The sequence below is a fragment of the Clupea harengus genome, unplaced genomic scaffold (assembly GCF_900700415.2).
Source record: "Clupea harengus unplaced genomic scaffold, Ch_v2.0.2, whole genome shotgun sequence".
In the NCBI taxonomy this organism is placed as follows: domain Eukaryota; kingdom Metazoa; phylum Chordata; class Actinopteri; order Clupeiformes; family Clupeidae; genus Clupea; species Clupea harengus.
This window is the reverse complement of record NW_024879566.1, coordinates 5001-26991: the sequence shown is the minus strand read 5'-3', so window position 1 is coordinate 26991 and position 21991 is coordinate 5001. Positions and strand designations below refer to the sequence as shown.

The 21991-nt window shown below is 42.0% G+C and overlaps 1 protein-coding gene across 1 annotated transcript; it reads left to right on the top strand.

Annotated features, from left to right (window-relative positions):
* The first annotated feature begins 11147 nt into the window (after positions 1-11147).
* Positions 11148-19433, top strand: LOC122128932 (up-regulator of cell proliferation-like). The gene is made up of 2 exons (XM_042703988.1): positions 11148-11217; positions 14794-19433. Exons 1-2 carry the CDS (start codon positions 11148-11150, stop codon positions 19431-19433), a joined length of 4710 nt encoding a protein of 1569 aa, XP_042559922.1.
* Positions 19434-21991: the final 2558 nt, after the last annotated feature.

The following is a 21991-nucleotide window of genomic DNA, read 5'->3' as shown; positions in this document are numbered from 1 at the left end:
CAGGTGTGATTAATCAATTTGGGAAAGGTGTGGATGGCGGGGAACACACGGTTCTTACCGTAGCCGTGAAACCCACTTCACCGACAGAATCTTGTTTTATAAGCAACCAGCACCGGGTGATAATACCAATTTTATGTATACATTTCTATCTTTATAATAAACGGGAACACTTTGCCGTCCACACTGAGGCTTATAGGATAGCCTACACAATATTGTTCATAGTTTGTATTTTTTTTTTAGCTCGTAGTTTTTTTTTTTTTTTTTAAGTATCGGCTAAGGCACCGTTTAGGCACCGGTATCGTTTTTAAAGTATCGTTTTAGCACTGGTATTGGAAAAAACCCAAACGATACCCATCCCATACCAATCACAGCACGGCATCACCAAAAATATCCCAGAAATACGCCAGTTAGAATGTTGGCAACCAATTAGTGCCAACTGGGCTGTTGGTGGTGTTTGCAAGGTTTTTGCTTTTGGTCTTTATGTAGTTACAGTATCTTCCTAGTTTTTGACAAAAACCCCGTACTGCTGCTTTAGGTAAAAAAAGTCTCTGATATTGGCAGATTTTCAGATGAATTAAGGGTGAGCACATTTTTAGTGGTCTGGTTTCTAAAGTTAGTGCACCCTACCCATCCCCCCAAAAATCATCCAACTCCAGACTCTCAAAGGTTATCTGGTGCCTTGTGGTCGTAGGACACAAAAAGAAAGGCCACCTTCTCCTGTGTCCAGTATGATGTCCATTAGGAGTCACTTTGGTCTTAGGGCGCAAAGTGCACTATGTAGAACAGGAGAAGGTCACCGAGTAAGTCAGTTCTTACCTTATAACAAATTGGTCTTAACCCGGAAACCCAAATTATAAAATATTATTCGAGACACTGTAGAGGTGCAAATTGAATACACAAGACAAACAATTTCCTCAATTCACTCAAAGGACGAGCTATACAAACCATGGTAAACATTTTCAAAACTAAATAACAAAAGTCATACATATCGAATTATACTTCAACCCCCCTTAAGCATTGATCCATTATGATATTTGGCAAAGGAGGGTCCAAAAGAAAAAGTCGGCCTTCAAACCATGTCCGGCCACCATATGCAACAAACAAACAAACAAAAAAACTCCTCTTCTCTCGCCAAAAAAGGTGAAAAAAATCAAAGTACCGAATATTCTAATGATTTATCCATAAAGGCAAGATAGAGAGGATGTATTCCATTAACTGGCCTCAGGCTCCTTTGAGAATTCCTCCAGTTTTCCTGACACACGAAATGGCTTATCAACCGGCACTGGAAATCTCAGGTGTCCCACACATGCACTCACTTCCTGGTTCCTCAGGTTTGCTTTTTTTATGATACATTAAAAGCCCTACTTCCTGTATAAAAATCAGTAAAAGTCCTGATCACCATTATACATAAGAAAAAAAATAATGAATACAATTATACAGAAAATAAAGCATATGATATGATGATCACCATATCCAGTAAAATAATTAGAAAACTGTGGATTTCCATTTGAATTCTGTAGATTCCCTCACCTTTTCCTCAACAGTTTAGTGTAAACTTTGTTACTTACTGGGGTTTTATTAGTGCACATGTCCTAAATCATAATTCCTCTGTGGCCAAATTGTGTCCGGGTGACGTCATGTTGGTTTTCAAACGACTCTTGAGTGACAGTGACATAGCAGAGTGACATAGCAGAGCAGACATTAGAAATTGAAAACATTGCTGTTAAACCAGAAAATAATTTGCCAGACCTAAATGGAGTCCTATTTCACCCCATGGCAACCCCCCCAGTTTCCCTGAGGAACAGACAGGAGGCGCTGATGAGCAATCCCAGTTTAAAGGAGCACCTGGATCAGAGGAGCTGAGAAATCCAGTAGAAATATCTTTGCCTGGAGAAGGGGGAGAACAGGAGTCTGCTGCTGGTTCCCAGCTGAGGAAGGACCAGGCAGATGCACCAGAGAAGACTGAGAGGTGATCCCATACACTCACATCTGCCTTTTGATGCATGTAGATACAGGTCTGAGGTGATCCCATACACTCACATCTGCCTTTTGATGCATGTAGACACAGGCCTGAGGTGATCTCATACACTCACATCTGCCTTTTGTTTCATGTAGATACAGGTCTGTGCTGTTACAGTTTTACACATAGGTTTATATAGCATACATTCATAGTTTTCACGTGACTTCAGAATGACCAGCTGGCGGGCAAGAAAAACATTCCACAGCTGTCTACAACTGGAATTTATACAGGAACCACCTTTCATTCAAGATAATTTTATATCTCTGCTTTAAAATTGTCTGACTTAGTTTGTAAAATGCCAGACAGTTGGTGCTAATGTTGTCTTATAAACAGGAATTTTTTCAGGCTGCAACATGAAACATGAAGGCTGGTTCCAAAACAATAGAAAACTAGCGATAGCTAACGAGCAGTAATGTTAGTGGCGTAGATCTGTCTGAGTACGATCTGTATGAATTCTTTTTTATTTTCTTGCTAGGCAGATTTCGTGGAGCACATTTAAAACTGCCCCATCTCCCAATGTAAACTTTGTCCTGTGTCGCTCACGCTCATTGGTGTTTTCATAGCAACAGTCTTATGACAGCGAAGAGCAGTCAGCATTTCACAGAGCAAGCACAAACAGAGCTAGCCATCAATTTAACAGAGAAAATGCCGAAAGGTAAACGGTCAAATGTGTGGCTGTATTTCGCAGAAAATGATTCAAACAACGCGACGTGCAGCAATCTCAACAAAACAATTGCGTGTAAGGGGGGGAGAGAAGGGCGAAGAGTCAAAGGCAGATCAGCAACCGCAGACTGAAAACTAAATGAAGATACCACCCAATCTAAACCTAGTCTCTTAAAGGGACAGTACAAGTTCACCCACTCATGTGTTCAAATAACAAGATTAAGTATAACCAAGATAGAAAAGATAGGTATAAACAAATCAGAAAATGGTGACATTTCATGAAATAAATGCAAACAATATAATACATTTTTGACTCCAAAGGCAAATATGCTCATAATTCTGCAAAATAATTGCTGAAGTTTGAAGCTGTAGTGTGTGTACAGAGTGTGTGTGTGTTTTGTATTTATTTATATTTATTTAAGTATACTGTAAACTGTTGTCAACAGTTAATATATTGTAGGAGCCATTTCTATCCACCTTTTTGGTTAGGTTTATTTTAGTATTACTTATTTTAGCCACTTGGGGGAGTATTGCACTGGGTGTGGCCCGTCACTGGGAATTGAGTATATTTCCAGGTGTGATTAATCAATTTGGGAAAGGTGTGGATGGCGGGGAACACACGGTTCTTACCGTAGCCGTGAAACCCACTTCACCGACAGAATCTTGTTTTATAAGCAACCAGCACCGGGTGATAATACCAATTTTATGTATACATTTCTATCTTTATAATAAACGGGAACACTTTGCCGTCCACACTGAGGCTTATAGGATAGCCTACACAATATTGTTCATAGTTTGTATTTTTTTTTTAGCTCGTAGTTTTTTTTTTTTTTTTTAAGTATCGGCTAAGGCACCGTTTAGGCACCGGTATCGTTTTTAAAGTATCGTTTTAGCACTGGTATTGGAAAAAACCCAAACGATACCCATCCCATACCAATCACAGCACGGCATCACCAAAAATATCCCAGAAATACGCCAGTTAGAATGTTGGCAACCAATTAGTGCCAACTGGGCTGTTGGTGGTGTTTGCAAGGTTTTTGCTTTTGGTCTTTATGTAGTTACAGTATCTTCCTAGTTTTTGACAAAAACCCCGTACTGCTGCTTTAGGTAAAAAAAGTCTCTGATATTGGCAGATTTTCAGATGAATTAAGGGTGAGCACATTTTTAGTGGTCTGGTTTCTAAAGTTAGTGCACCCTACCCATCCCCCCAAAAATCATCCAACTCCAGACTCTCAAAGGTTATCTGGTGCCTTGTGGTCGTAGGACACAAAAAGAAAGGCCACCTTCTCCTGTGTCCAGTATGATGTCCATTAGGAGTCACTTTGGTCTTAGGGCGCAAAGTGCACTATGTAGAACAGGAGAAGGTCACCGAGTAAGTCAGTTCTTACCTTATAACAAATTGGTCTTAACCCGGAAACCCAAATTATAAAATATTATTCGAGACACTGTAGAGGTGCAAATTGAATACACAAGACAAACAATTTCCTCAATTCACTCAAAGGACGAGCTATACAAACCATGGTAAACATTTTCAAAACTAAATAACAAAAGTCATACATATCGAATTATACTTCAACCCCCCTTAAGCATTGATCCATTATGATATTTGGCAAAGGAGGGTCCAAAAGAAAAAGTCGGCCTTCAAACCATGTCCGGCCACCATATGCAACAAACAAACAAACAAAAAAACTCCTCTTCTCTCGCCAAAAAAGGTGAAAAAAATCAAAGTACCGAATATTCTAATGATTTATCCATAAAGGCAAGATAGAGAGGATGTATTCCATTAACTGGCCTCAGGCTCCTTTGAGAATTCCTCCAGTTTTCCTGACACACGAAATGGCTTATCAACCGGCACTGGAAATCTCAGGTGTCCCACACATGCACTCACTTCCTGGTTCCTCAGGTTTGCTTTTTTTATGATACATTAAAAGCCCTACTTCCTGTATAAAAATCAGTAAAAGTCCTGATCACCATTATACATAAGAAAAAAAATAATGAATACAATTATACAGAAAATAAAGCATATGATATGATGATCACCATATCCAGTAAAATAATTAGAAAACTGTGGATTTCCATTTGAATTCTGTAGATTCCCTCACCTTTTCCTCAACAGTTTAGTGTAAACTTTGTTACTTACTGGGGTTTTATTAGTGCACATGTCCTAAATCATAATTCCTCTGTGGCCAAATTGTGTCCGGGTGACGTCATGTTGGTTTTCAAACGACTCTTGAGTGACAGTGACATAGCAGAGTGACATAGCAGAGCAGACATTAGAAATTGAAAACATTGCTGTTAAACCAGAAAATAATTTGCCAGACCTAAATGGAGTCCTATTTCACCCCATGGCAACCCCCCCAGTTTCCCTGAGGAACAGACAGGAGGCGCTGATGAGCAATCCCAGTTTAAAGGAGCACCTGGATCAGAGGCGCTGAGAAATCCAGTAGAAATGTCTTTGCCTGGAGAAGGGGGAGAACAGGAGTCTGCTGCTGGTTCCCAGCTGAGGAAGGACCAGGCAGATGCACCAGAGAAGACTGAGAGGTGATCCCATACACTCACATCTGCCTTTTGATGCATGTAGATACAGGTCTGAGGTGATCCCATACACTCACATCTGCCTTTTGATGCATGTAGACACAGGCCTGAGGTGATCTCATACACTCACATCTGCCTTTTGTTTCATGTAGATACAGGTCTGTGCTGTTACAGTTTTACACATAGGTTTATATAGCATACATTCATAGTTTTCACGTGACTTCAGAATGACCAGCTGGCGGGCAAGAAAAACATTCCACAGCTGTCTACAACTGGAATTTATACAGGAACCACCTTTCATTCAAGATAATTTTATATCTCTGCTTTAAAATTGTCTGACTTAGTTTGTAAAATGCCAGACAGTTGGTGCTAATGTTGTCTTATAAACAGGAATTTTTTCAGGCTGCAACATGAAACATGAAGGCTGGTTCCAAAACAATAGAAAACTAGCGATAGCTAACGAGCAGTAATGTTAGTGGCGTAGATCTGTCTGAGTACGATCTGTATGAATTCTTTTTTATTTTCTTGCTAGGCAGATTTCGTGGAGCACATTTAAAACTGCCCCATCTCCCAATGTAAACTTTGTCCTGTGTCGCTCACGCTCATTGGTGTTTTCATAGCAACAGTCTTATGACAGCGAAGAGCAGTCAGCATTTCACAGAGCAAGCACAAACAGAGCTAGCCATCAATTTAACAGAGAAAATGCCGAAAGGTAAACGGTCAAATGTGTGGCTGTATTTCGCAGAAAATGATTCAAACAACGCGACGTGCAGCAATCTCAACAAAACAATTGCGTGTAAGGGGGGGAGAGAAGGGCGAAGAGTCAAAGGCAGATCAGCAACCGCAGACTGAAAACTAAATGAAGATACCACCCAATCTAAACCTAGTCTCTTAAAGGGACAGTACAAGTTCACCCACTCATGTGTTCAAATAACAAGATTAAGTATAACCAAGATAGAAAAGATAGGTATAAACAAATCAGAAAATGGTGACATTTCATGAAATAAATGCAAACAATATAATACATTTTTGACTCCAAAGGCAAATATGCTCATAATTCTGCAAAATAATTGCTGAAGTTTGAAGCTGTAGTGTGTGTACAGAGTGTGTGTGTGTTTTGTATTTATTTATATTTATTTAAGTATACTGTAAACTGTTGTCAACAGTTAATATATTGTAGGAGCCATTTCTATCCACCTTTTTGGTTAGGTTTATTTTAGTATTACTTATTTTAGCCACTTGGGGGAGTATTGCACTGGGTGTGGCCCGTCACTGGGAATTGAGTATATTTCCAGGTGTGATTAATCAATTTGGGAAAGGTGTGGATGGCGGGGAACACACGGTTCTTACCGTAGCCGTGAAACCCACTTCACCGACAGAATCTTGTTTTATAAGCAACCAGCACCGGGTGATAATACCAATTTTATGTATACATTTCTATCTTTATAATAAACGGGAACACTTTGCCGTCCACACTGAGGCTTATAGGATAGCCTACACAATATTGTTCATAGTTTGTATTTTTTTTTTAGCTCGTAGTTTTTTTTTTTTTTTTTTAAGTATCGGCTAAGGCACCGTTTAGGCACCGGTATCGTTTTTAAAGTATCGTTTTAGCACTGGTATTGGAAAAAACCCAAACGATACCCATCCCATACCAATCACAGCACGGCATCACCAAAAATATCCCAGAAATACGCCAGTTAGAATGTTGGCAACCAATTAGTGCCAACTGGGCTGTTGGTGGTGTTTGCAAGGTTTTTGCTTTTGGTCTTTATGTAGTTACAGTATCTTCCTAGTTTTTGACAAAAACCCCGTACTGCTGCTTTAGGTAAAAAAAGTCTCTGATATTGGCAGATTTTCAGATGAATTAAGGGTGAGCACATTTTTAGTGGTCTGGTTTCTAAAGTTAGTGCACCCTACCCATCCCCCCAAAAATCATCCAACTCCAGACTCTCAAAGGTTATCTGGTGCCTTGTGGTCGTAGGACACAAAAAGAAAGGCCACCTTCTCCTGTGTCCAGTATGATGTCCATTAGGAGTCACTTTGGTCTTAGGGCGCAAAGTGCACTATGTAGAACAGGAGAAGGTCACCGAGTAAGTCAGTTCTTACCTTATAACAAATTGGTCTTAACCCGGAAACCCAAATTATAAAATATTATTCGAGACACTGTAGAGGTGCAAATTGAATACACAAGACAAACAATTTCCTCAATTCACTCAAAGGACGAGCTATACAAACCATGGTAAACATTTTCAAAACTAAATAACAAAAGTCATACATATCGAATTATACTTCAACCCCCCTTAAGCATTGATCCATTATGATATTTGGCAAAGGAGGGTCCAAAAGAAAAAGTCGGCCTTCAAACCATGTCCGGCCACCATATGCAACAAACAAACAAACAAAAAAACTCCTCTTCTCTCGCCAAAAAAGGTGAAAAAAATCAAAGTACCGAATATTCTAATGATTTATCCATAAAGGCAAGATAGAGAGGATGTATTCCATTAACTGGCCTCAGGCTCCTTTGAGAATTCCTCCAGTTTTCCTGACACACGAAATGGCTTATCAACCGGCACTGGAAATCTCAGGTGTCCCACACATGCACTCACTTCCTGGTTCCTCAGGTTTGCTTTTTTATGATACATTAAAAGCCCTACTTCCTGTATAAAAATCAGTAAAAGTCCTGATCACCATTATACATAAGAAAAAAAATAATGAATACAATTATACAGAAAATAAAGCATATGATATGATGATCACCATATCCAGTAAAATAATTAGAAAACTGTGGATTTCCATTTGAATTCTGTAGATTCCCTCACCTTTTCCTCAACAGTTTAGTGTAAACTTTGTTACTTACTGGGGTTTTATTAGTGCACATGTCCTAAATCATAATTCCTCTGTGGCCAAATTGTGTCCGGGTGACGTCATGTTGGTTTTCAAACTACTCTTGAGTGACAGTGACATAGCAGAGTGACATAGCAGAGCAGACATTAGAAATTGAAAACATTGCTGTTAAACCAGAAAATAATTTGCCAGACCTAAATGGAGTCCTATTTCACCCCATGGCAACCCCCCCAGTTTCCCTGAGGAACAGACAGGAGGCGCTGATGAGCAATCCCAGTTTAAAGGAGCACCTGGATCAGAGGAGCTGAGAAATCCAGTAGAAATATCTTTGCCTGGAGAAGGGGGAGAACAGGAGTCTGCTGCTGGTTCCCAGCTGAGGAAGGACCAGGCAGATGCACCAGAGAAGACTGAGAGGTGATCCCATACACTCACATCTGCCTTTTGATGCATGTAGATACAGGTCTGAGGTGATCCCACACACTCACATCTGCCTTTTGATGCATGTAGATACAGGTCTGTGGTGATCCCATACACTCACATCTGCCTTTTGATGCATGTAGATACAGGTCTGAGGTGATCCCACACACTCACATCTGCCTTTTGATGCATGTAGACACAGGCCTGAGGTGATCCCATACACTCACATCTGCCTTTTGATGCATGTAGATACAGGCCTGAGGTGATCTCATACACTCACATCTGCCTTTTGTTTCTCGTCACAATGGAGGCGCCTGAATGGCAGCCTGTTTACTTAGCTCCTTTACTTTTTTAGCATTTTTTTATATTTTCACTATTTTCATTGTTTTTTTCTTATTTACCACGATTCTAGCACTGTGCGCTTATATCCTCTGATACTTTTTGTTTAGTTTTTCATTGTTTAATCAATATAGATCGATTAATTTACTTTTGCATTTTTCACATTTTTCACGGAGTTTGTATTTTTTTTTTTTTTCGTATTTTTATTTATTTTATTTTTTTTTAAGTATCGGCTCATGGGGGGGCAATTTTTTTGATAATGATTAAGGCGACCCATTCAGTAGGTACATTTAGTTAGCTGATTGACTCATACAGCAATAACTTTTTGTCCACTATTGGCAGCACACAACAGTAATATGTCCCCTCTTGCTACATAGCTAGAGTAGCAAGTTACAGGTGGAAAGCTATGGAAGAAAGTTGCATCATAAGCTAACATGATGTGGCTCCACATTAAATTATCCCACTTTTTCATTATCCACGTGTCTCAAATGTTGTATGATGTAACATAGCTTAACAGGACACATTATATGTCCAGTAACAACATAAAGAAGGGGTAACATAAGTCAAAACCAACAATATTTATTGACTGATCTTGAAAGTATTGGCTTACAAAAGCAAAATAAGTCATCACATAAAAAATAATTTAGTGTTAGTGCAAGAAGCGAACTGTGAAACACAATATAAAAACTATGAAAAGTGAGTGGTATATAGAAATACAGACCGCATTAGCCACTTCACGACCGCGATTTTCTTTCGTTCCACTTCATTAGTACGCCAACTAAAAAGGAGTTTCTGTCAAAGAGCGAATCGAGTTGTTGCACTGAACAGGAGCCATCTTGACAGAATATGCCTCTGTCAAAGGCTGTATGACGTTCGTATAGGCTTTTACGTCCATTACTTATGACACGACATGGAGGGGCGAGCCCTCTCGGAAGCCATGGAGAATGCATTGAGAGCTCTGTTTTGTGAAAAAAATGGATTTAACATGGGAGTCAATGAGAGAGGTCTGGGGCGATTTTCATTTCGCCCCAAATCGCCCCAGAAGGGGCAGGGCCATTAGAAGCATGACTTTAGGCTGACTGAATGACTGTTACCTGATTCGACAATGACATACAGAGGCAGATCAGACGGTCTAGTGGTAGAATCCGACAGAACAAAAAATATTACATTTAAATTTACATGTCTTCATTTACGTGACTTACACAGATATTGCGTTTATATATTGAAGAATAAGTTCCTTTGTGTCCCCCTATAGATGAAAATTGAGTGTTTTTACACGTGAGCTTTCGAATGCTCTCACAATTAATCACTACGTCTGTTGGTCACACTTATCTAAAACAGGCTAGTTCGGAATATCATGTCATTCTGTTCATCTCCCTATAGAGTATGTTTCAGCCCTAATACAAAAAGGAATCACAATCACCCTAATTGTATCCTTTTCCTGAAATGGAAAAGCTAAGGTCAATCTTACCCGTTCACACCAGCTGTCTTGTCGATTCTTTCTTCAAGGGGCCTCGGCTTCTTGCGGATGGCTTGTTTGAGATTACGATCTAGATTTGTGGCTGGGATACTAGGATAAGGCGGCCATCATTCTCGGGGGTAGCTTAGTCCATAGTAAAAACGCAGACATGGATCTTGGTGTTAATAAAAAGGACCTCTTGTATTTATTGTCAAAAAGGTAAAAAGTTACAAAGAAATGAAAAGTGAGAGTAACAAAGTTCTCTAAGCAAACAAGCAAAGACAAAAGAAGAAAAGAAGACTGAAGACTCTAAAAGACTAAGACTCGCGAACACAAACTGCATTCACCTTTTAAATCCCTTGCACATGCATACAAGTTCTAAACCACCTCCTTTTTCCTGACGTCTCCTAGCAACATATGTTCATTTCTGACCCATGTGTCACATCCCTGGTTTCCCTCGCCGGCCCAAATAGGCCCCTTCCTGTCCCATTACACAATGTACAGCACAGTGAAGTTTGCAAACTCTCTCAAAGTACACATTGTTCTGCTTTGCATTCTCGTTGGTTAAGCACATTTCATATTTCACGCATTTTTCAGCAAGCATATATGGATATAGGTTTGTGTAAGCATAACTCAAGCAATGACCACACACAGTTATTTAGCATGTTTCACACCACATATTAGGAGAGCACACAGTGGTTATATCATTGCAAGACATGACTCAAGCAGCATTCAGAAAAGCACATATGGAATATATGTTTATCAATCATTATTAATTGCATATGGGTTGGTACGGGTTGCAGATCCACTCTCATGAGCCATATTCATCAATATCAGTTTTTTTTCCCTAGGCAGTGCGTCACCCTTATGGACAAGCCGCCCCTGACCCTCAGTGAAGATGCCCGCCAGAGCCACGTGGTGGGATCTGCACCGACAGGTGAGGATTAGCACCTTTTTGTGTTAAAAATTGGTTAAAACACTCTGGAGCACTTTACAATAAGGCTCCCCTTATTAAGGTTTATAAATGGTTCATAGTTAGGTTATTAATGAGGTTGTAAACAGCAATGGTGGCCAAATTACAGCAAAAGTTATAATAGTTGCATTCCAAGGAACCTCTTTAAGTTCTCTATGTGAGAATGGAACACCAACATTTAAAGTAACACTATGGAGTTTCTGGAGCCGCCAGGTAGGGGGCTACTTTCTGCTTGACTATTCAGTAACTTATTTGCTGTCTTGCTTTGTCTTGCACTTGCTGTGTAAGGAAAGTTGTTGACTCGCCAGTTTGTCATAAACAAAGTAAGCAAATTTCAACAGGTTTTGCTAAGTTTAGCTGCTAGCAAGACATCTCGTTAGCGATGTTAGCAATACGCCTGGACATTGATGCTAGTAATAAGTGCTTTCGCCTCAGCTTCTTTGTAATGTTACTGTGATGGCTATGTTGACTAGGTTGGCAGCTACTTTCCTAACACAGTCAAACATCAAGCAAGTGCAACAAAAGACAAAGCAAGACAGCAAATAAGTCCAAAGCGACGTACAAGAGAGAGAACAGTCAAGTTACGAGCAATAGAGACCTAGTGTAACAATAAATACTACTTTACATAAGAAATAGAAAAACAAAAAACAAAAGAAAAAGAAGTGCAGGAATGTAACTGCTGTAAGTCCAAGTTAAGCGCTAGTCAAGGTGCCAGTTAGGAAGGGAGGTGATCTCTGACGAGTTGGGTCTTCAAAAGCTTCTTAAAGGTAGAGAGGGACGCCCCTGCTCTGGTAGTGCTAGGCAGTTCATTCCACCAACGTGGAACTACAAATGAGAATAGTCTGGACTGCTGTACTTGCACAGACGGCAGTGCCAAACGACGCTCACTAGAAGAGCGCAGCATCCTGGGTGTAACATTTGCCCTTACAAGAGCATTTAGGTAGGTTGGAGCTGAGCCAGTAATCACTCTGTAGGCAAGCATAAGTGACTTGAACTTAATGCGAGCAGCTACAGGCAGCCAGTGGAGCTCAATGAGTAGCGGGGTGACCTGTGCCCTTTTTGGTTGGTTGAACACCAGACGCGCTGCCGTGTTCTGGATCATCTGAAGTGGTTTCACCACACAAGCCGGCAGTCCCGTTAGGAGGGCGTTGCAGTAATCAAGGCGGGAACTCACCAAGGTTTGCACCAGCAGGTGGGTGGCATTCTGGGTTAGGTGCGGCCTGATTTTACGAATGTTGAATAGCGCAAAGCGGCAGGACCTGGAGACAGAGGCGATGTGGTCCGTGAAAGTCAGTTGGTCATCAATAATGACCCCGTGGTTTCTTGCTGTTTTGGATGGAACAAGAGATAAGGAGTCAATATTGATACTGATGTTGTGGTGGATGACCTGTTTGGCTGGAAAGACCATCAGTTCCGTTTCCGTTCACCACCTTCAGGTTCAGCTGAAGGTGGTGATTTTTCATCCATGTGGATATATCAGTGGTGTCCTCAGGAGGGAAAGACAGAAAAAAATTGAGTATCATCAGCATAACAGTGATATGAAAAACCAAGCGAGCGGATGATAGGGCTCAACGAGGTGGTGTAAATGGCAAAGAGAAGTGGTCCCATCACCGAGCCTTGGGGCACCCCTGTGGTGAGACGGTGAGGTACAGACAACTGACCTTGCCATGACACATTGAACGAGCGCCCAGTGAGGTATGATTCAAACCAGAAATGTGGCTAACCAGAAATGCCTATACTTGACAGTATGGACAGAAGGATGCGGTGGTTGACTGTATCAAACGCAGCTGATAAGTCAAGCAGGACGAGAGCTGAGGATTGAGCTGCTGCTCTAGCTGTTTTTAAGGCCTCTGTCACAGACAACAGGGCTGTTTCGGTGGAGTGACCGCTTTTGAATCCTGACTGGTTTGGATTGAGGAGATTGTTCCTTGACAGGAACTCTGTGACCTGTTTGGAAGCTGCCCTCTCAATGGTTTTAGGTAGGAGCGTGAGAAGTGAATCCGGTCAAGGTTTTCCACCTGGGTGGGATCGAGAGACGGCCTCTACCCGAGCCACTTTGAATGAAGAAGGAAATGTTCCAGAATGAAATGAAGCATTAATCACTTGTGTTATTGCAGGTAAGACGGCAGGCGATATGGCTTGAAGGATGTTGGATGGGATGGGGTCCAGCGGGCATGTAGTTGGACGGCTACCTGTTAGGATTTTGGAGACCACACTCTCAGTGAGAGGGATGAAAGAAGGAAACGATGAGCCATTGACGGTTGCGTCCTTAGGGGGGGAGACAGTTGGTTGAATTGTTTCCAGATGGCTGCCACTTTCTCTGTGAAAAAGGAAGCAAAGTTATCAGCAGTGAGGTTAGTAGCTGGGGGAGGAGGAGGAGGGTAGTGCAGAGTTTTGAAGGTGGAGAATAGTTTCAGAGTGTCAGTTGCACCGTTGATCTTGTCATTGAAAAATGAGGAGTGGGGACCTGTTGTTGCTCATGGATGAAATCACCCAATTGTCAGGGTGGACGGTAGATAACAATCACATAAGTTTTAACAGGAGCAGTTACCATAATTGCATGATATTCAAAGGAGGCATACCTGTTTGAAGGCAGCAGGCTCTGCTCTGTCTCTGATGTAACTGATGTTAAATGATCTGTTCTGCAGAGGTTCCGATACCAGAGGATCTCACTGTAGAACCAAAGTCCTTGTGTGTCTCTTTGAAGTGGACCAAACCAGAAGGAGTAGACCAGGTGTCTTATCTGCTGGAACTTTTCTCTGAGGGACAGGGGGAACATCTCAGGAGCATTCACACAGATTTACTCCTTTATTCCATCTCGGACTTGCAACATGGCCATAAATACACTGTCCAAGTATCTACAATGAAAAATGGCCGTCAAAGCAAACCCACCTCCAAAAGTTTTACATCAGGTAAGAAAAAAAGACCACACTTCTGTACAGCTATAATGAGTCATTACTTATGTATTACTTTAATACTCAGACTAAATTTCAATCTGTTCAGAGATCCCAGTCCCAGAGCGTCTGACTGTGAGCTCCATCACTGCATCATCTGCTAGCCTCAGCTGGCTGGTGTCTCTTGAGATGGAGCAGACTCCACACAGCTTCCTGATCTTTTACCAGAGGGAAGGGAGTGAGCCAAAGTCCATCTCTACTGAGTCATGCAGCACAGACATCACAGGCCTGAAACCAGGAACTGACTACACTGTTAGAGTCTACACTGAGCTCCAACATGGAGGAAAGAGCCAGCCTGCTACTGTTAAGATGATGACAGGTAAGAACTTTAACAACAGAATGTAGTGGGGCTAGTAGTTCACCTCATCATAATGAAAATAATTTCTGTTGTGTCCGTAAACCCTGCACATCACCTATGTTTTAAGTGGAAAATACAGGCAATGGGTAAAAATGTTTTTTTGCCATTGTAGTGAATTCTTTAAACATTCTATTATTTATTTATTTTACATTATGACATTTAGCCATGAGCACCTGTATTATTTGTTTTGTATTTATTTTAAATTATATGATGCTTGGTTTTCATCAGGAGTGCGCCTCTCTGATGTGCTGTCTACATTACACCTGAAGGACAACTTTAGACAGAAGCTCACACTCAGCTCAGTCCTGGAGATCAACAGTAACACAGTGGCTGATGGACCAGCACAAAGTCTGGAGCAGCTCCCGTGGACCTTCTTAAGGAAACTGTTTATGTCCAATTTAAATGCAAGAAATATCAAATGTGCACAAGACCAGCCAATGTATGGTAATAGTTTCAGTGTTTCTAATGTTGATTCTGATGCCATTAATCCTCTAGATTTGATCACTGCTCTTTTCCACTGCTCAGATCCTTTCCTCCAGCAGGAAATGGTGTCCAAAATGTCCATGTGCCAGTTTGCTGTTCCTTTGCTGCTGGCAAACTGTGACACACAGCAGAGCACTCTGATGCTGTGGGCCATGAGAGACCTGGTTAAAAAGTTCAGACCTCACTCTCTAGCAGGTGACAGGACATTTGTAGAGGGCAGGATTGTAGAAATGGACATCCCCATGGTGTCTTTTGTTAGACTAGGAGAGAGCAGTCTGCCCAAATCTCAAACTCTGAACAAGTTGCTCAGTAATCCTCATCATCACAACGACACATTTCTTCACCGTGACATGAAGTGTGGTGATGTGCCCAGGAGAATCTCAGATGGTCTGGTTGAAGTCAGCTGGTATCTACCCTGTGGGAGCACAAACATTGACATGTTCACACAGCCAGTGGCCATAGCCAATCTGAGAGGAGATGGCAGGTTGTTTAAGACCCAGATGTCCTTCCTGTGTCAGACCTCAGCTGCTGTTTTCATCTTCAGTGATGACCTAGAGGGAGACCTCAGCACTCTGATCAACAGAGAGAGCAGAGCTGAGCTGTTCCTGGTCACCAACTCTCAGAGTAAGACCTTCAACATGGAGACACTCAGGGATATATGCATGAAGCACAAGGTGAAGGAGAACAATGTGATCATCAAGAAAAAGCAGAATGAAGCAGAGTTTGTAAAGACTTTGCGTTTCCATGTGAATGGCGTCATTGGAAATGATACAATTAAAATGAAAGTGGAAGCCATGGCAGCTGTTGCTCAATGCGTTGGTATTGTGGTTGATGAGGACTGCACTGAGTGTAGAAATGCCAGAGCAAATGCTGAAGGCATCACTGGAAAAATTCAGGATGTTGTGGAATTCAAGAAAGACCAGTTGCCCTTACATGGTGAAATCTGGAAGCAAATCAGTCAATTAGAAAAAGAGAACTGCAGAATGTGGAATGCAGGCAAAAACATAGAGAGTTCACTCAAGACAAAAGAAGAAACACTCAGAGAGGAACAGCAGCAGAAGGCTGTCTCAGAAGCCATGGGGAAATTCCTTGTTGGAATCTCAGAGTCAGGAGCACAGCGTCTCTACTTCCTGAAGTGGCTGAAGATTCAGCTGGACACCTTCTCTAGACATGAGCTGTCCACACTGAAAGAGCAGTACAAAGATGTCTGTAGAAACACACCACAGAATAAGGAGCTGATTGGGAACTTAGATGAGCAAATCTCGAACTGCTCATTGGGTCCTGAGCACTTCTTCCGTGAGCTGGGCCAGCTTTATGAGTGTGCTTGCTCCCTTCCAGAAAACAACCCAGCCCGACAACAAGTCCAGCACCTACCTGCTCTGTGTGCTCAGATGCTGCTGGATGGATTTCCAGTCGAGCTGCTCGATGGAGACGCATCAAACATCCCAATGAAGTGGATAAAAGAGGTCCTGACTCAGCTACATCAGCTGGTGGACACCAAGAGTAAGATCCTGGTGTTGACTGTGCTGGGAGTGCAGAGCACTGGGAAGTCCACCCTTCTCAACACCATGTTTGGAGTGCAGTTTGCAGTCAGCAGTGGAAGATGCACCAGAGGAGCCTTCATGCTGCTGATTAAAGTCTCTGAGGAACTCAGATCTGAGCTTAAGTGTGACTTCATCATGGTCATTGACACAGAGGGCCTAAAATCACCTGAGCTGGCAGCATTGGACACAAGCTACGAACACGACAACGAATTAGCAACGCTGGTCATAGGGCTCAGTGACATCACCATCATCAATATTGCCATGGAGAACTCCACAGAGATGAAGGACATTCTGCAGATTGTGGTCCACGCCTTTCTCAGGATGAAGGAGGTTGGGAAAAAGCCCAGATGTCTGTTTGTGCATCAGAACATGTCAGACATGTCTGCTCATGACAGCAACATGAGAGACAGGAAGAAGCTGATAGAGCATTTGGATGAGATGACCCAAATAGCAGCTAAAATGGAGAGAAGAGAAGCCAACACAAAGTTCACTGATGTGATGGACTACAATCCTGACAAAGACAGCTACTACATCCCTGGACTTTGGCATGGAACTCCCCCAATGGCCCCAGTGAACGCTGGCTACAGTGAAGCTGTCTATGAACTCAAGAAGAGTTTAATTGGCTCCTTAAAAACATCTGATAATATCAGGAACAATGATGCAACAAACTTCCTCAAGCGGACTGAGGATTTGTGGAATGCTGTGACATTTGAGAACTCCATTTTTTACATCAGGAACAGTTTGGTGGCAGATGCATACACAGATTTAGGCACTCAGTACAACACTTGGGAGTGGTCTTTCCGATCTGAGATGAACAAGTGGCTTATAACCAAGGAAACAATGATATCCAATTTTGTCGTGTCTGAAAATAATGTCCAAATGAATCTTTTACATATCAAGCTCAGAGAGTGGATACATGAGGCATCAAAGAAGCTGGATGAAGAAAAGCAGACAATCGTGTCCAACCTTGACACATACTTTCAGCAAAAGGACGGCAAAGTCAGTTTAGTAGAGAGATATAGACATGACTTCCGAACAAGTGGCAACTCTCTCAGACAACAGATGGAAACATCTATAAAACACTCTTTGGAGAAGGCTGTTGAAATCAGAGAGGGAATGGAAAAAGTGAATGAAATCAAGGACAAGCAAATGGATATAATTGAGAAAAAGGTCCTTGAGTTGCTTAAAGGGTGTAAAGAGAGAAAAGCAGATTTCTCTACGGATGGACTCACCAGAGAATTTGAGAAAATGTGGGAAGGAATCATGTCTGAGCTATCTGCAGTCAGACTGCCAGAGATAAATGTTTATCAGGATGTGCACCATCTGCTCTGGTCAAATTTAAGTTCAAAGGGTGGAGATGTCTCTGTATTTGACCTGAAATGTAGTGGGCAGGGGACATTCATTGTTAAAACTGACTGGTCTTCATATGGAAAGAAATATTTTCGTGCCATATCATATCTCTGGAGGAATCCCTTAATTGATAAAATCCAAGAGATCTGTGACGGTATCATCAGACACTGTGACAGTCTTATTTCAGATCACATAAGTGCCATGAAGAGAAACAACACAGACTACCATGAGACGTACATCAGAGGCCTCCTCAAGGCTGTTGATGACCAGCTGAAAGATCACCAGATTAGTGATGAATGTGAAGCTTCTCTTAAGGTTCATGTCTGTGGCCGTGCAGCGATGCTCTTCCAGGAAGCACACAAGGAATTCAATGTCCACAATGACCCACATAATCGTCTGATGGAGTCTAAACCCACATTTCTGGAGAACTTCTTAGAATTGTTCAGTGAAAAAGATCAGTGCCAGAAGAGAGCCAAACAATTCACAGAGACCTGTGTGAAGCCAGCAGTTCTGGACTACGTGTCTAAACATCTTGGGCAGGCAATCGCAGATCACATGAAGATGGGAGATAGGGGTGTGACCTACAACACCCGTACTGACATGCATTATGTCCTTTTGAAGCAGCTGCTCGATGAGGACTCATTTCAGAAGTACTTGGACTACACAAGATCATATGAGATATTTGTGGAAAACTGGATAAAGGAACAAATCATTAAGGAAATGTCATCAGCTGGACAAATGCAAGAACTGGAGAAAAACCTCCTTTCTGAGATTGTAAAGAAAATAACTGACACGATCTCAGATGACAGCATCACCAAGAACATGGACATAAAGGTGTTCATACGACAGTTCTGCTCTGATCTTAAGGATCAGCTGGTCTTCCCAAGAGATGCCTTAGACGACTTTTTGATTCTCATCAACGCCAAGACAGACCAGTTTGCCATCAACCTCAAGGAGTTCATTGAGGATATGGAATTGCATCTAGTTCAGGGGTATGCCAACAAAACAGGCACCTCACACATCACTGAAAGAATTACAGACCTGCCCTCTAAACCCCATGAGCTGCTCTTCACCAGACTGTGTGGATGTGGGGAACAGTGTCCCTTCTGTGGGACACCCTGTGAAGCAGGAGGTCAGGACCACAAAACACACTTCTCCAGCATGCACCGACCTCAAGCTTTTGGACAGTATAGATGGAATACCTCCAAGAAGCTGGTGACAGACATTTGTACAACTTTAGTGATCAGTGATACAAAATTTAAGAATTCAAAAACAGGTGATAAATGGCATCCCTATAAGGAGTACAGAGACATCTACCCTGACTGGGAGATCACAGGAGATTCTAGCACAGAGGCCTCAGACTACTGGAAATACGTGCTGATGAAGTTCAACAATGAGTTTGCAAAAGCTTACCGTGCACAACCTGCAGATATCCCACATGCCTGGAGAACACTGACAGCAGAGGATGCACTGAGAAGCCTGAGAGAGTAATTTAACATATCAAACGAGAGTCTAGTGCCTAAGACTACTAGAAATAGGTGCCTTCAACAGTAAGTCTGCAGATATCCCACATGCCTGGACAACACTGACAGAAGAGGATGCACTGAGTAGCCTGAGAGAGTCATTTAACATGCAGTAATGCAAACTTTATGGGGGAGTAACAACCATATATGGTGTTAGTAGACGTGACATGTGAATCAGGCCAGAAGGGAACCATCACACATGGCATCAGTGATGGGGGAACATGGAGAATGTGCTCAAGATTAATCAAGTCAGATGTTGGGGATATTAATCAATGTGATCGTCAAATCAAACAACATGTCTAAAATTAGTTTTTTTTTTTCATTCATTATCATTAGCTCTTACCAAATCTGTTGAAAGACCAACTTGATTATTCTGGTCTTTATTGTCTTTAAGATGTTGAATAATGAAATGTGTTTCCCTTCAGTACTCTTGGGGGATTTTGAGAAAATTGTTGACTTGGTTCAGTTGCTTGCAGTTATCAATTATGTACCACGCGCGCACGCACGCACGCACGCACGCACGCACGCACGCACACAGACACAGACACACTGCAGTTAGTAGTTCAGTTCCACACACACTGCACACACTGCACACACACTGCAGTTAGTAGTTCAGTTCCACACAGGCTGCACACACACACACACACACACACACACACACTGCAGTTAGTAGTTCAGTTCCACACACACTGCACATACACACACACTGCACACACACACACACACACACACACACACACACACACACACACACACACACACACACACACACACACACACACACACACACACACACACACACACACACACACACACACACACACACACACACACACACACACACACACACACACACACACTGCAGTTAATAGTTCAGTTCCTGAAGATTTTCTTTTCTGTTTAAGTGTTTTCATCATGAAGTGAATAAATCACCTTTTAGGTTCAATTGTCTTAATTTTGTTCTAGTTATTTGTTTGATTTAGTATTGTTACGTTGTTATTATTATATTATCACATTTTCAAAACAGGTGAATTTTAGATCTTTGTTTAGGTTGAGTGACCACCTTTCATTATGAAATGAATACATTTCTGATATAACCAGAGCAATGGCCTTCAATCAACCCAATTATACATATTGTGTAACTGGCACCATGTATGCATATTACCTTCATAGAAACTAATGTGTTTCTTTATTCATTGTGTTTGGGGCTTACTATGGGATGGCAGTTTATCCATATGGTGTTAGGATAGCAGTTTAAGCGTGTGTTTCTAGCAAGCAGAATGAGAGGTTATTCATACAGAACTCTTTGCTCTTTAAACTCTTCAGCTTTCTATTCCACTCCACTAATATTACAAAGCTGATTCATCTGCAGTGGTATGTGATTTAATGACCCAGTTAACAAGCGTGTTCACTGACATGTATTCAATAAATGGCACAACAATCATATTTGTGTGATGACTATATTTTTCTTAGCTTTGTTTTGAATAGACAACATATGTATGTGTTTCTCTTACACAAATAATAGCTGGCTGTTGAATGTACATGGCTAATGTAACATTGATCAGATTTCAGGACAAGGACTACAACTACAAGGACTGAAATAGTGTGTAACAAATGTATAGACGAGAATGCAATGGTTAGTGTGAGCAGGGCTATTAAGATGCAGTAGTGTGTGTGTGTGTGTGTGTGTGTGTGTGTTTGTGTGCGTATGTATCTGTGTGTGTGTGTGTGTGTATCTGTGTGTGTGTGTGTGTGTGTGTGTGTGTGTGTGTGTGTGTGTGTGTGTGTGTGAGAGTATGTGTGAGTGCGTGTGTATCTGTGTGTGTGTGTATTGTGAATCTCAGTCCTGGTAGAGCAGCTCCGTCAGGTTCTCTGTCTGGTTCCGGAAGGTTCTGTAGCAGGAGGGGCTGCAGGCGTAGAACACCAGTGGTACCATGGCAACACCAAAGAGCTCTGAACATGGCCGGATCAGAAGCAGACCCTCCCCAAACATTGGCCCCTGGCAGCACTCACACACACACACACTGGCAGAGAGAGAGAGAGAGAGAGGTTACACACACACACACACACACACACACACACACACACTCACACACACACACACTGGCAGAGAGAGAGAGAGAGAGGTTACACACACACACACACTGGCAGAGAGAGAGAGAGGTTACACACACACACACACACACACACACACACTGGCAGAGAGAGAGAGAGGTTACACACACACACACACACACTGGCAGAGAGAGAGAGAGAGAGGTTACACACACACACACACTGGCAGAGAGAGAGAGAGGTTACACACACACACACACACACACACACACACACACACACACATTGACAGAGAGAGAGAGAGAGGTTACACACACACACATTGACAGAGAGAGAGAGAGAGGTTACACACTCACACACACACACACACACATTGACAGAGAGAGAGAGAGAGGTTACACACACACACACATTGACACAGAGAGAGAGAGAGAGGTTAGACACACACTGACAGAGAGAGAGAGAGAGGTT